This window comes from Nipponia nippon, unplaced genomic scaffold (genome assembly GCF_047370975.1).
Source record: "Nipponia nippon isolate SJK-2023a ecotype South Korea unplaced genomic scaffold, ASM4737097v1 scaffold_16, whole genome shotgun sequence".
Taxonomy (NCBI): Eukaryota; Metazoa; Chordata; class Aves; order Pelecaniformes; family Threskiornithidae; genus Nipponia; species Nipponia nippon.
The window spans coordinates 6411271-6425845 of record NW_028262332.1 but is presented as its reverse complement, the minus strand read 5'-3'; the positions used below and the strand labels follow the sequence as shown (position 1 = coordinate 6425845).

At 44.2% G+C, this 14575-nt stretch overlaps 1 protein-coding gene and 1 long non-coding RNA gene across 9 annotated transcripts in view; one reads left to right on the top strand and one right to left on the bottom strand.

Moving 5' to 3' along the window:
• The first annotated feature begins 1997 nt into the window (after positions 1–1997).
• On the top strand, positions 1998–8874 carry LOC148056231 (uncharacterized). The gene is made up of 2 exons (XR_015703696.1): positions 1998–2105; positions 3220–8874. It is a non-coding gene; the product is annotated as an uncharacterized LOC148056231 (long non-coding RNA).
• Positions 7009–14575, bottom strand: part of LRRC8A (leucine rich repeat containing 8 VRAC subunit A) — a 19294-nt gene continuing 11727 nt past the window's right edge. For all 8 annotated transcript variants that reach the window (XM_087753021.1, XM_087753026.1, XM_087753024.1 and 5 more), the window contains 2 exons: positions 12085–14248; positions 7009–9163 (listed from right to left, as the gene is read on the bottom strand). In XM_087753021.1, the coding sequence (XP_087609147.1) occupies positions 8888–9163; positions 12085–14241 (2433 nt within the window). In that variant the 5' untranslated portion in view covers positions 14242–14248 and the 3' untranslated portion in view covers positions 7009–8887. The remainder of the gene's footprint in view (positions 9164–12084; positions 14249–14575) is intronic.

The following is a 14575-nucleotide window of genomic DNA, read 5'->3' as shown; positions in this document are numbered from 1 at the left end:
AAGTGCGAGCACAAACTTGATTCACTTAACTCCAAGGAGGAATCACTGTTTTAATTAATAACCCAGATTAAAAAAAAATAGAGCAGTTAAGCTGGTACACACAGTAAAACAAGATAAGGGAGGGAAAATAAGATTCAAGTGGGATGAAAAGGTCTAGAAGTTTCGAAACAAGCTCTTTTTGCTCAATCAGCGAGTCCTGCCGGCACTTCAGCACCTGGAAGGGACTCCTGGAGATGACAGATGGCAGGCTAAAGGGTGTTAAAGCTGAAGAGCTTTCAGTAAGGCTTCGGCAAAATTCATAGAGAACCTGTTATTTTCATTGGCAGCTGCTCTTTGGCGATGTACACCTTCACTTGCTCGGTTCGCTCTCCTGCAGCTCCAAATGTGCATGTAAATAAACGTAAACAAAGCCACAGTTCAAACCAGAGAGAGAAAACGCAGAAAGCAGATCTGAAAGGCAGGGGAGAGCAAAGAGCAGACGCCAGCCCGGCGGCGGCGCTCCCCGCCAACACATCCTTCCCACCGCAGGGGAGCCCGGGGGAAGGTTTTGCTCTCCAAAGCAAGCAAAAAAAAGCATTTGGCTCTTGCAGGAAACACCGAAAACATCCTTTGAGCAGCACTCCACGAAGAAATACCCTTATGGGGGCGGTTTTATGCCTCACTCACCTAGGAAAAAAAAAAAACCACCAACAAAATGAAGGAGTGCAAAACGTTCAAGGGAAGGTGTTTACTTCCAAATATATTTGCTAGCAACTGAAAATCCATCTTAAAGAGATGTTGTTTGAAAAAATAAAGTCCTGTATTCTGTAAGGCAATCAACTCTGGGTAAGAATCCCTCCCTATCTTGTTCAAAGCTGGGTTTAGTTTTTAATGAAAAGGGAAATCAGTGTTTTCTCTTTTGGAGCATTTACAGCTTATTTTCAAGCTTTTCTCTGCACACAAGAGGATATGAATTCAGTAGTTTATAAAGCTAAATTTTGACAGAGACTTTAATCACTGGGCCAGAAACGTGGAAGGGAAACAATCAACCTCCAACGCTGCAAAACTAAAAAAAAGTCTTAAGAATTCCTCCTTCCTGTTAAAGGACTCTCACCAACGGATGGAGCTGAAATGTTTTTAAGGAAGATGCGTAACCAGTGGAAAAAAAACCCTGCTGTAGCTATTGCCTGTAAGTCGCTCTCGTGAGGACCCAGCTCACCGGGAGGCAGCAATGCCCCGCCACTCCTCAGGCCCTCTGTTACCCCCGTCATTCATGATGTCAGGTACTTCTCATTCCCAGTCATTTATTTTTCAGCAATTTAGCACGTCATCATCTCCACTCCCCACCTTACGCACGCGTGATGACTTCAGAAGCTGGTTTAGCTCCTACGCGTGGCAGTAAACCACAGCTTTCCTGTTCTGTGGATTGTTTTGAGCAACATAAACAGCAGATCGCAGCAGACAACGCAGCAAGCACCAGAAGATAAGCAATTGCAGAAACCAGGAGAGGCAACCCATCTTGGTTACAGGAGCACTCATCAGTGTCTGTCCTTAGGAGTCCTCCAGTTCTTTGCCGCTCCAGATGTGCTCCTATTTTGAGGCTTAGAAAGACCTTTTCAGCAAGAGGAAAACCACCCCCGCCACATAATGCCCAAAAACACTCAAAGAGAAGGATGTCACCTTTGTGAATACCTTCTCTTCCAGTAAGCTTAAATAAGGAAGGTAGAAAGTACTCGGACAAAACTGGGAAATGGCCCCCTTTTCCTTCCCTTCCTCCCCCTCCGCGAGCTCTTTTGCAGACCATTAAACAAGCTTTTCTCCTGCCAGCTCCGCAAGAAAACTGCACTTCTGGCAAACTCCATTGGAGGCTGCCAAAGCCCATCCCATCCCTGTGTGAAGGGTACAGGAGCGAGCGACATCTGGAACGTGGACAACCCTGCAGCAGACAAAGCACAAGCGTTTCAAATGCCTTTTTGACTGGCATAATTATCCTAATTTCCTCCCCAATAAGAGTTCCTATTGAAACCATTTGGAGCCAAACCAGCTTGCCAGCTCTCCAGAGCCAGTTTAAGCAGCTCAGCACTCTCACCAAAAATCGCTGCTGTTGGAGCTGCCAGGGTTATTAGGTAAGCAAAAACTTCTGCTAGATCTCTTATCACCTCTCCTGAAGTCTTCAATGTGATTGGCAACTAGTGACAGAATATTTAATGAGAAACAAGGAGCACAGGAACAAAAGACAACCATAATGAGTATTTAAATTGTGTTAAATGGTATATTAGTATTTAAAATGGCATAAATGCTTGAATACTTGTTGTCCCTGTATTGGCAGTCCTTTCTTTCAAGTTATCGGAAGCCTCAGAAATGCAGTAATTTTCCATCAAGAGGATTCTCACTGTCATCAACAGGTTAAAACGAGATGGTTACTTTCTTCAAAAATCAGCAAGGGAAAAAGCTTATGGTGCAGCAGGGCTAGAGGATTGTACTGGAATAAACCCAATATAGTTCCAGCTGCCTCTACTGCATCTTTACTCCGTGCTTTTCAGTAAGCTACACAGAAAATTTGGAATTACCAGGATCAAAAGTCTTTTTCCAACAAAGACAGATTGGTTCTTGACCCTTGGGCTCTTTCCCCATCACAGTATTAGTCCTGCAGGAATCCAGCAAGCCCCAGTTTTCTTTGATGGTACCTTTCATTCTTTCCTTTTGCTCAGCTCTTCAAAGAGCTGGTAAATCCTTGCCAAAAGGAGCTGCAGTCTCGTCATCTAAGGCTTGCTGAGGGGCATTTTGTCCTCGCCTTTCTTGGCTCAGTCCTGCTATGCATTTCATTAAAACTCATCAACACCAATAAGCAGCATCACAGCCACCTTTCGCCTGGTTCACAGCCTGCTCACATTTTCTGTCACTGGAGCGGGGCCAATGTCACTGTGGTCAAATAGTCCTGGACAAAGGAAGCAAGGGAAGGCAAAACACAAGAGAAATACCTTTCTATACAATAAATGAGCTGCACAGAAACTCCAACTGTCTTTGAAAGTCACAGGCTGATTCTCTGTAACACATCATGAACACGCTCAATTAGGAAAGATGCTATCTGCCAGCATTTTCAGCTGAAAAAGTGGTGCGTGGGGTAGGCAGACAGCTAGGAAACACACTTTAATTTGTTACCAGCAGTTGGCTGAAGACGCTATTTCTATGGCAACAGGCAGTTTTCTCCATTGACTCCAGCCCCTATCCCTTTCCCAGGGAAGAAGAGCGCAATATGCATTTTGCAAACTCAACTGAGCTTCTATCGGACCACGCAGACAGTGCTCCAACAGGCTTGTATTCGGCAACGTGAACTGCATCAGCCGTTTGTTAAAGCGATGGTGAAATAGGTAAGGCAGTCCAGGCTTGTCACTGAGCAGGACCTCTTTCATACATCTACCTTTTGCTTATTCATAAAGGAATGTCATAATCCACAAGGACTCACGCGATGAGTAAAAAAACCCAATAATCCTACACAATAGTTGGAATCATTAACATCTGTCTTCTGAAAAGCGAGATCGCGAAAGGCTAAGTGCCTTCGCGTACAGAAAACTTAAAACAAAGCAGACATGAAAGGAAAATGCAAATTAAAAATTAAAACTTTTATTCTGTTAAAGTGTCCAGTCTTACAAGTCTTTCAGAGAAAACAATAGCAGCCTTCAGTGCTTAAGGTGGAGGTGCTGTTGATCAGCTGCCCAAACAATCCCACATACAAAGTGAATGTCATGATTCTGAAATGTTACATCAAGTTGCAGGTCTCGGATGCCAAACCACAACCCTGCTTGTACATTTACGGAATGGGAGTGAACAATGTTTAAGCCATGAGTAGTGTCTTAAATGGACACATTTGTCAGCTGTAAAAGATGACTCAGGCTCATTAGCCCCCTTCTCATTAAGTCTCCTCTAGAAAAATTTCCCCCATTGTTCCATGAACTTCCTTTAAAGGAGACCGAGAGGGGAAAAGGGTAATTCCAGAAATCCTAAATTAAGCCTTTCTTTGTGTGAGTTCCCACAAAGTTCACCTTTGTTATCGGGGTCCAGCAATTCAGGTACAGCTACGTTTGAAAAGGGATTTTGGAGATGAGATTTCTGGAGGATTTCATACTGCCAAAGCAGTTTACTATTAACCTACCACTGCAGCTGGAGGGATGGAGGGAGAAAGGTCCGAGTCAAACAATACTCTTGGCCAGTTCCAGTTCTGCTTCATGCACTGCTAGAATGCAGGTAGGATAGAAAATTCACTCTGTTTTGGCACGTGCTTAGTAAGACTACAGGATCCACTGTATGGCCAAACAGTGGGGAAAAAACCGATTTCAAAATGCAACGGGGAGCGGGGAGAATCAAAGTGAAGTTTAAGCAATAGTTTTACTTGTTAGCGTTCACACAGCCTTACCTTAAGTAAAATTTCAGAGTAGATGACGGTACTGTTTACGGTACGACAATATCGTTTGTCAGTGAGAAGTCACGCCAAAAGTTAAGAAATCTCTCCATGGTTGAAAGAAAAAGAAACAGGGGGAAGAGCTGGCTTCAGGCAGAGGCTATTACAAATACACTCGGAGGAGCAAGCGCCTCTGTGGAGAAGTTAATGTATCTCTAGAGAAGGCACAGCTATTAATGAGGAAAAAAAAAGTTACCCCTCCCCTGAAGGAGGACTTAAAAAATCCAAAGAGCTCAAACCATGCGAGTCCCTTTCCAAAGCAGAAAAAAGGTAAGGAAAGGAAACTGTCACAGCTGGTGAATCGATAATATTTGAAACTTACTTCCTCTACACCTCATCCTCTGCAAAGGATGTGTTATTGTTCTCAAAATTACTAGAATCATGTTAGAGAGGAAAAAACAACATCAAAAAAAAGAGGACCGCAGTGTGGTTCAGCAACAGAAAGCCACTTAATACTATTTATGGTAATGAACACCAAGAACTTTAATTAAAATGAAGTGAGCTAAATGGAGTGTATAAATGGTAATAAAAAAATTAAAATGAGGTAGGATGTTATCAGGAAGTGACAGTTAATACCAAAGAACACCACATCATGAAAGATACCTGTAACCGCTATGTAACCATTCAGACTGGCAGAGTAAATTAATTCCAGCTGCTGAATTAACTAGGGACCAAATAATAAAATCAGAAAACAATCTTAAACAAACAACAACTTCAGCTAACATTCCAGTGCATAGTTTCAGAGATACGGCAAGATTTAACACATTTAATAGGTTTGGTATTCCTTGCCTTTCAGCTGGTTCAAAATAATTAGTTGCAACTTATTACTTTTTGGAGTATTTAGCAGGAAAAGCAGAATTCCATTTTACTAACCTTCGGTCCTAACATGGGATGAGCACGCTTGTGATCTACAGGGGCTCCAAGAACTCATTCAGCTCGGAAGTGCTATTAAGGAAACGGTTGGTTTTAACTCAAGTTGTTGTATGGTTTAGCAGCTAATAAATAGTCTGGTTTGCTACTACTATAGTGCTTTGAGAAGCCTGTCAGGAGGAACAAGACACTGACCAGACTGTTGATTGTCTGCTTAAGTTGAACTTTCTTTCTGAATGTACAGATCAATGTCAGAAACAAAACCCTTAAACTTCAGTTTGATAGAAACTTAAAGGAAAAAAGTATACACTGATTGAATACATGCAAATGAAGAAGGATTGTTGACATGAGCTCGTCCCTCAAAGACCGAGCAATCCAGACAAGTATGGGAAGTGGATGACTCACTCTGCTGTGGGTTGAGTTTTGCAGGAGTCCTGAGCAGTAAACACGGTCAGGACCTCATAGTTTAGACCCTACCCTTGAAGTATTAAAGCTTCTTCCATCTCATCCCATGAGACTGATACTCTGGAATCAGCATCTATTTGACGGAAGACCAAGAAGCACATATCAGGAGTAAATAATACATATTGCTGTCTTCCAGAGTGGCGATGTATTTTTGTGCCACCTGTGTTTCTGGTACAAGCAGTTATCAGACTGCTCATCCCAATTTTGCCACACAGGAAGCTATCTCAAGCCCTAGCAGCCATGATTGAAAAAAACTGAGCTTGGAATATCATAAGAGCAGCAAAAAGCTAGTGTTTTCATGCATGATCAATACTGGGCTGTCTTAAAATTGCTTTGTAAGCCTCAGGCATAGGGCAGTCTCTACTCAGCAAGAAGCGGGAGTATGGCTCTTATTTGACCAGAAGTTAGAGACAGTCTCTGACTTCCAGCAGAATAGCCTGTTGTCCACTTGTCCTATGGACTCAGCACTGAGACACATGGCAGTTCACAAGCTTGCAAGCTTCTAGCAGCACTGCAGCATACTTTCAGGAGCTGCTTATAGAAACTTCTAACGTAGCTGTGTAAAGTTTAGTTTGTATAACTAAGACCACAACTAGAATCAAGGGTCAAAGCACTCGTCTACAATGACCTAGACATACAGAAGAAATCTCTCTGCTCCTGTAAGCTAGGTGAAAACCCTGTGAGGTGCTTTGCCCTTTCAGCCCTGCCTAGTCTAAAATACATGTGTTGTAAACCAGTTACCCAGTGGCCTTGAATACAAAACAGAGTTCAAGCCTCTATTCAGTAGCCATTACTCTCCAGCACGATCTTTTGGCATAGAGTAAGGAAAAGTTTCCTTCACAATACAGCCACCACACCCACCATGAGGAACTGACTGGAAAACAGTATTACCGTAGCTAAGCCTGAAGCCATTCCTGCTTTACTTAAGCAGCATTAAGCCCACCTAGCAGTTTCTGCCCTCTCTGTTGATCCAAAACGCTTGTGCAAATAGAAAGAGTACAATCCAAGAAGCATCAGCATCAATACTTTCCCATCCTTCCAGCAGCGGCCCCAACTCTTAACACAATTTCAAGACACTAACCCTGTTAGAAACAAACAGAGCTTTTACAGTACCTTGCCTTCCAGATAAAGAGATTTAATTATATCATTCCCTGGACTGTTTAAACTTTTCATAATGAATGGACTAAGGGAGGGAGAATTTACATCTTTCTTAAAAGCAGTTTTATAAACAGATCTCCTGGATTTTAATGTAGCTTTATTTAAGCATCTGAACATCAATAAATCCAGAGCCCAGTTAACATTGTTCATGATTTCAGCATGTTTAGTGTATATAGTTCATATCTTACATCTGATGAAGACAGCCACAGTGTGCCTTATGGCCCCAGCATCCAAGGGGCCACCATGATTTGCTAAGCCACTCGCTGGCCCCTTGCCAGGAACCACTTTGGAGATGGCTGCAGCTTCCCCCTTTTGTACACACGGGAGGCCTCCAAAATTCTCATGCCTCAGCTTGCAGCACTCCACCTCGGAGCCAACCTGTTGGTCTGATGCAGAGTATTACAGTGAGGACCTGCAGGTCCTTGAGCCTCCTTGTCCGTCTGATGGAAAAGAGCAGACTTCAGATGTATTGTAGGCACACCTTAACCACTCCACCTTAAGGACATGATTATCAGTAGCTATTACAAAGTTATCTACCTCTGCCAGTACAGAAGGTTGGGTTTTTCTTTTGTCAAACAATACCAAACAGGTCAGACTTGTTTCAATAAAGACTGCTCTGTCCCAGGGATCTAGAGGAGCTCAGTCCACAGAGGATTCTCATACTGCTCCTTAACGCTGAGGGAATGAAAAGGGGAAGAAATAGGAGGACAGGTTTCTTTTCCAGCACCAAGTTCAATCAGCATTTGCCTCTTATTTAGGTCAAGAAGTGTAACAGGAACTGACAGCTGGTAAAGTGAGGAGGACAACAAAAAAGAACAATCAAGCAGCTCTGTAGACTGCATTCATGAAAGACACTGGCAAAGCACCTAACAGCTTAAGGGGGGGGGGGGCAAGAGGTGCAGAGGAAACCTGAGTGTTCCTCTTTACTAACACCACCAAGCCCAGGAGACACCCCGACACACTGGCCAGTTGTATGTTCATATTTAATATGTGACAAAATACCAGGAATTTAAAAGTAGCTTAAAAACTTTAAAAGCCAGATCCTGAAGCAACTCAATGCTTCTGGGAAAGATTAGACAGTCCGACTGCTTTTTATCCAGATCTTTCTCCCACTTGCACTATAACCATCCATTTCAGAACAAGCTAAAGCTCTGGAATTATGTCAGTTAGTGCCTCCAGCACATCCGCTGAAGAAGGATGCTATGTGATCTACTCATCAGCACAAGTGACTTGAAACTGTTAAAATAGTGCAATCTTAAATGGGTAGATAGAGTTTGGGGAGGTTGGTTCCTTCTCCAGGGGCAGAGGAGAAGGTATGCGGTGCAAAGGGGAAAGAATCAGTAAAAAAAAAATCCTGCATTCAAGCTGATGTCTGAGATAAGTTTAACCCCCAAATCCTAATGCCAGCGTCTAGATAAAATCAGCTGTCTGTATCCTATCCCACCCCACTGTGGGGCCTCCCTGACTGAATCTGAGTCAGAGGGGAACAGTACCAGGTGTCACAGAAAGAGATGGAGGTTCAAGAGGTTTCCTAGTCTCTTGATCTTTGCTTGCAGGACACTCTCAGTCCCTGACACATAAGCCCCATTTGGAGCAACGCAGCAATCCCCACATTTCATTTTCTCCACCATTCAAAGGTCATTTCTTCTCACCAGCACCATCCACCTCACCCCACCTCCTGGGTGCAAACAGCAGCAGAACAGCAACATCTTACTCCCACTGGCCCTTGCTCAGAGGCCGACTAATCTGTCTTGATCCTCATCCTGATCCCAAGCTTCCCCCATCCTGCATCTGAGGCAAGAAGCTGCCTCATTCAGAGTCGTGTTTGTTCAGGGACTCCTTGGCTAGTCTGGTAGTGATCGGAGGGGAGAAAGGGGAGAATCTGGGGAAAAGGGGACTGGAATGGCCTTTTGTTTCCTTCTAGTTGGTCAGAGGCTTTTCCCTTTTTTCAGGGGCTCAAGCTTGCTCTTTGTCTGCCCTCCACAGCCGCTCTTTGACTTCCAAGGGCAATGTGTTGAACAGGTCCTCCTCTACCACAAGCCCACTGCGTTTCAGCAGAGGACATTCTCCCAGCTCCACAGGCAGGCACTCCAAGCGGTTCCCTCGTAGCTCTATCTGCGACAGATTTGTCAGCTCTCCAACCCGGGATGGAAGTGACTGCAGCACATTGTTTCCCAGGTGCAAGGTTCTCAGTTTCCTGCACTGGAACAGCTCTGGTGGGAGACTCTCAATCTGAAAAGAAGAAATCAATCATAGGCAAAGTCACCAGCAAACAGGACACATGCTCATAAGAGACCAACAAGCCTACACAATGCTTCAAGATTTACAGAGCACTTGTTTTCAATCCTCCACTTCTCCCTTGAGTGAGCTCCTACTTTCCACCATAAGGACCATTCCCAAAGTAAAAGTCACTACACCACAATTGTATGGATTCTTCTTTCAGACACTCTACTGCATTAGCTACAAGAGATCACCAATAATGGCAGCTACAGCAGAAGACATCACCAAGGACAGGATTAGAGGACCAGAAACCTGCTCACAGCTGGCCTATACTGTCACACGCTCCCATCAGTATCAGCTTCTTTCCATCCCAAACCCTTTACACCACCATTGGATCGTAGCCCCTTTGCTTTAAGCAGCCAATGTACAATTGGTATTATACTGAACACCAGAAAAACGGGATTTAGTCAGTACTCCTAGCTTTGCTGTAGTAAGAGCAGAGGCTACCTGGGTACAATCTCCAGGCCCGAAGAACTAGGGCTATTCTTTCATCGTTTCTGTATGGCTTTGAAATGTTGCAAGGACTTTCTAGGCTCCAAAGCACAGGGTTTTTTTGACAGTGCCAAAATGCAACCAAAAAAATGAAACCACCAGCTGTTAGCTTTCCCACCACCACCTTCATGTATCCATGAGTCACTAATTTAATAAGGCTTATTTCTATTAAAGCCTTTTAATAGTCCAGTCCTCCCAAAGAATTTCTAGGAAAACAATATGGCTAAAGTTTAACAAACACTGGGCTATGAAGTAAATGTAGCAATTCAGTATTCTCCCCTTAATTCAAAGTCTCATCTTGGAGGCTATCATTTGCCTTTAAATGCAACATGTCCTTTTTAAAACTTAAATTATGCATGACATCATTCATGGCCAAATTAGACTGTAATCAGTTCTGAATGAGATGGAGTCCAAGGAAAAGCCAAGACAAGACCAGACCAATTAAAGACAGTTCAATTCAGTCATTGTTACTGGTACTGTTGAGTGTTTTGCAAACAGCAACATGCAATCAAATGATCACAGACTCTTGAAAATAATAGTGTTATTTAAGGGACAAGTATTGGTTTAGGAAGGAAACCATGTGCTATAATACAGCCAACTCCAGAAGCCTCTATTTGCTAAGACTGCTGAGCTAGGAGAGGCCATTTGAGATAATTCCCGGCCTTGGGAAATGCCAGCCTACCAGTCCTTGTGTTTCTTGCTGTCACTGTTTACTGCAAGTGACCAGGCTGTCAGAGCCCCAGGGCAACCGCGGCCTTGCCCAGGCACCTGCAGAGGATACAAACAGCTTAGCTGGTTCACTGGGTCCTCACCACCTTTTGCTTCTGAACACACTGGAGCAAAGGCTGCTCCAGCTTTCCTGTTGCATTAGCGTTTTTTGGGTTTTTTTGGTTTGGTTTTTTTTTTCCCCAGACAGAAATGGGTGGTGCCACACTGTGCTGCAGAAAATGGAGCTGCCTCTAACTCCTTTTCATTCGAGAAGCTCCACCCCAAGACTGCAGAGAACACATTGCAGATTAACCCTCAGGAAGCTGTGCTAGGAAGGTTGCCAGAGGACAAATGGTACAGAATTATCCAAGTTCTGAACAGTAGCTTAAGAATCTTTAAAACTCCCTCATCTTTGCTTAACGCCATCCTCAGAAACTGCCCATATCAGCCCCGCTTACCCCAAGAAAATATTTTGGCTTTTAACTTAATAGGAAATGATGTGTGCATACCATGAAGTTTACCAGACCTTAAGCCGCCCATGGAGAGATGCACAGCCATCCAGTCTGTTAGCGCTGGGAAAACTGAGCGAGCAGCTATTAAACTGGGATAGCTGAATGGCTGCTGTTGTCTGCCGTTACTCTTCAGTGGCACAACAGACTTGAACTTGCAGACACTAACTTGAAAATGCTGACTGGAGTTTTAGGAACCTTGTGTAATACTGATCTGCATTAGCAACTAAATACTTAGTGTTTCTCCTGTGAAAAGCCAAACCGTACTAGAGCTGCTCTGTCTGCCTCTCACAGGCAATATGACAGCGCTCAGTTACAAACACAGCTTGCCAATAGCAGTGAGGATTTGACATATGGCAGTGACTTAACCTAGCTGGGATTACACAAGAAAACCCACAGCCATCATACTGAGGCACAGCCAGGTGCCATCATAGTTCCTCCTCTCTGGAAGTCAAGGAATTGCCACAGTTCACACTTTCACAGCTGACCGACTGCCAGCCGATAAACCTGGTTTAGTTCACTCTGCCCTGAGTAAGGACACTGCAGAAGATTGCTTTGCTCTCTCCAAAGTCCCCTTTGTGGAACGAGACAATGCATTTTAAAAGCGAGAGCTTAAGAACCATTTTTCATAAGTCTGTCCCTATCCAACTTCTCACAAAAAGCACAGGCTTACAAGACCAAACTATGGAGTATTCCCTGGAAATGCAAAATACTCTAAACAAAGCTGTAAGCCACACACACACGCCCTAGATGGCTGCTGCCATAGCATATGTACGTGGCTGAAGTACATAGGCTTAAATGCCTAGTTCTAGATTAAGGCTATAGTTTCTCAGATCTCCATGTTAAGCCCAAAATTAATGTCAAGCTAGAGACGACAAGCTTCCAACTGCAGAGAAACAAGTGACAGGCAGGATTTCTGAACAGCCTCCAATTGCCACTTAGTAGCAGCTTCACTGTTAAGAGAGGAAAGCTACAGAACAAGGGCTGTTCCAAGAAAGGCTTGCCCCTGGAGTTATTTGCCTTAGATAAACCCCTCAGAGAGAAACAAAAACTTGAGAATTTAAATATAACAGCAGTGCCAGGAGTATTTCAAACACCATTATAGCGTGTTTAATCACACAGATAAGAGCACAGAAACACTCAGCTCCTTCCTTGCTCACTTACCCTGTTGGCTGTCACAGCTAGGTTCTGCAGGTTTTGAAGAAGTCCAACGTCTGGCGGTATGGAAGTCAGGTTGTTGTGGCTGAGATCCAAGTACCGAAGTTTTCGGCAATAGAAGAGCTGGGTAGGGATCTTTTCTATCTTGTTACGATTCAGGTAAAGGCGTTCTAAATTGGTTAGGTTGCCTATTTGCATGGGGATGTAGGCAATGTGGTTGTACCACAATTTAAGGCAAGTGAGACGATGTAAGTGCTGGAAGCTGATGATTTCCTCAATGGTCTTTAGGTTATTGTCCTTCAGGTCTATCTCCTGCAGATTGTGGAGGCTAAAGATAGAGTGAGGAATGCGTTCCAAGTCACAACGGATCAGCTCAAGCTCTGTCAAGTTGACCATTTTCTTAAGGCTGTTGAGAACGATGAGCTTGGTGCCCTCATTGTTGATGGAAAGCTTCTGAAGATGCACACCAACATCTGTCACCACCTGTGGCAGCTTGGTGAGGTTACTCTTCAACCTTAACACCTTCAACCTCTTCAGCTCTCTCAATCCATCTATCACAATGTACCGGTTGTTTTCAGCACTCAAATTCCCTGTCAGATGAAGCTCCTCTAGCGTCTTCAGACTATAAATCCAAAGGGGAATCTCCTTGATGTCTGTGAACTTGATGTGGAGAGATTTCAAATTCTCCCTTAAGAAGGCAAGGGCTGGAGCCTCAATTTTGGCAGCTGTGTGGTAGAGCCACAGTTCCTTAAGGCTGGTGAGCTGAGCAATGCTGGGGGGAATAGTGACATCGGGGATAAGCTCCAATTTCAAGACCTCCAGCTCGATGAGGTCAAAGACCGTGTCAGGAATGCCACTCAACATGAAGAGATGCAGTTCCAGCTTATCCTGGGAGTTCTTGGTGATCCTCTGGCGCAGCTTCTCCAAAGTCCACTCGTTGTTGAGGTTCAGCTGCCGCAGTTTGTTCTCACTCACCTCCGACAGAAAGACAGCAAAGCGCTTGGAGTACAGTGGGTCATACTGATCAATCAGGTGGAGCATAAAAGCAAAGTCATTTTTCACATCAGGAATGTCACTGTAACTGCTCTCCTCCCGGATGGACTCAAAGGAGTATTTCTTGAGTGATCGCCTCAGCATCCACCAGAGTGTGTACATGCAGATCAGGCCATAGAATATCACCAAACTGATGTAGAAAGACGCCAGGATTTTGAAGAGAGTGGCCAACGGATGAGCACAGCGGTACATCCTGTAGCCAGTCAGGCTCTCAATGTCCACTTTACAGTCAACATCAAATGTTATGTTGTTGACATAGTAAACAGTATAGCAGATGATCAGAATGAACTTGATCACTTTGATGATGGTCTGTCTCATGTACAGGCGATAAACTATATCTCCCTCTTCCACATGCGTGCGGAACTTTTTCACTTTTTCAAAGAGTGCTTTGGCCTGTTCACCTTCCTTTTTGTCCAAGACACCGGTCTCAGACCGGTCCACAATCCCTTGCTCAATTCGAGACTTTGTTCTCTGCAGCATGGGAACAGTGGCTTCCACATCCTCACTGACTGTGGAGGATTTCTTGTCCATGGAGCCATTCATTTTCCCAAATGCTGGCTTGGTATCACTCTCTTCCACCACTGTTTCAGACAATGCCCTTGTTGTCCATGGAGAGTCAAAACACTTAAGCAAAATAGACACAAAATGCTCCAGCTTGGAGCTGGTCCTTGGGAATTTGAACCAGAAGTTGCTACAAGCCAGGAAGATGAGAGTATGTAGCAGCACCAGATAAGGAAAATATTTGGCAAACCAGTGAAGACGGTTCTCGTAACACACCGCATCCACATAGTTATACTGGTGCCGGTCCAAATCATACCGGATCCCCGTAGGTCCTGTATCAGTAGAGGGAACAAGACTAGAATTATAGTAGGTACGCTCTGGGGTTGTGGCAGTCCAACCTCTGACTGAGTCATTGCAGGAGTCTTTGGTAACCCATTTACAGGGCAAACAAATCATTTTGTCTTGGGTGACCTGAAGCGTCCCTCCAAACACTGCAATCATCAGCATCACTATGGAAATGTAGTCTGTGAAGACGTCCCACCATGGCTTCAGGATGCGGTATGCTGGCTGAGTGTCAGCAAAGTAGCGCAATTCAGTGACTGGAATCATGATTCACCTGAAAGGAAACCAGAAGCAGGCATTACCAGCTTAAACTGTTTTGTTCTGCTTTTCAAGAGGGCATCAGGAAACTCATGTTTTAAGCACTGGCACAGCAAGACTGGAATTAGCTGAGGCCCAGTTTCAAGTCACTTGGAGACAAATCAATGAGGCTTCCTGTGAATAATTTGCTACAGCTGAGGCTGCGAAGTCAGTTTGTTGCCATCTTCCCCGACAGATGAATTGTCACAAAACATTATAACTGCTACTTATCATTAGCAGTCTGTGGGGCAAGACATTCACACTTAAAGAAAGCTCGCAGGACAGACAAACTACACCTTGGCCA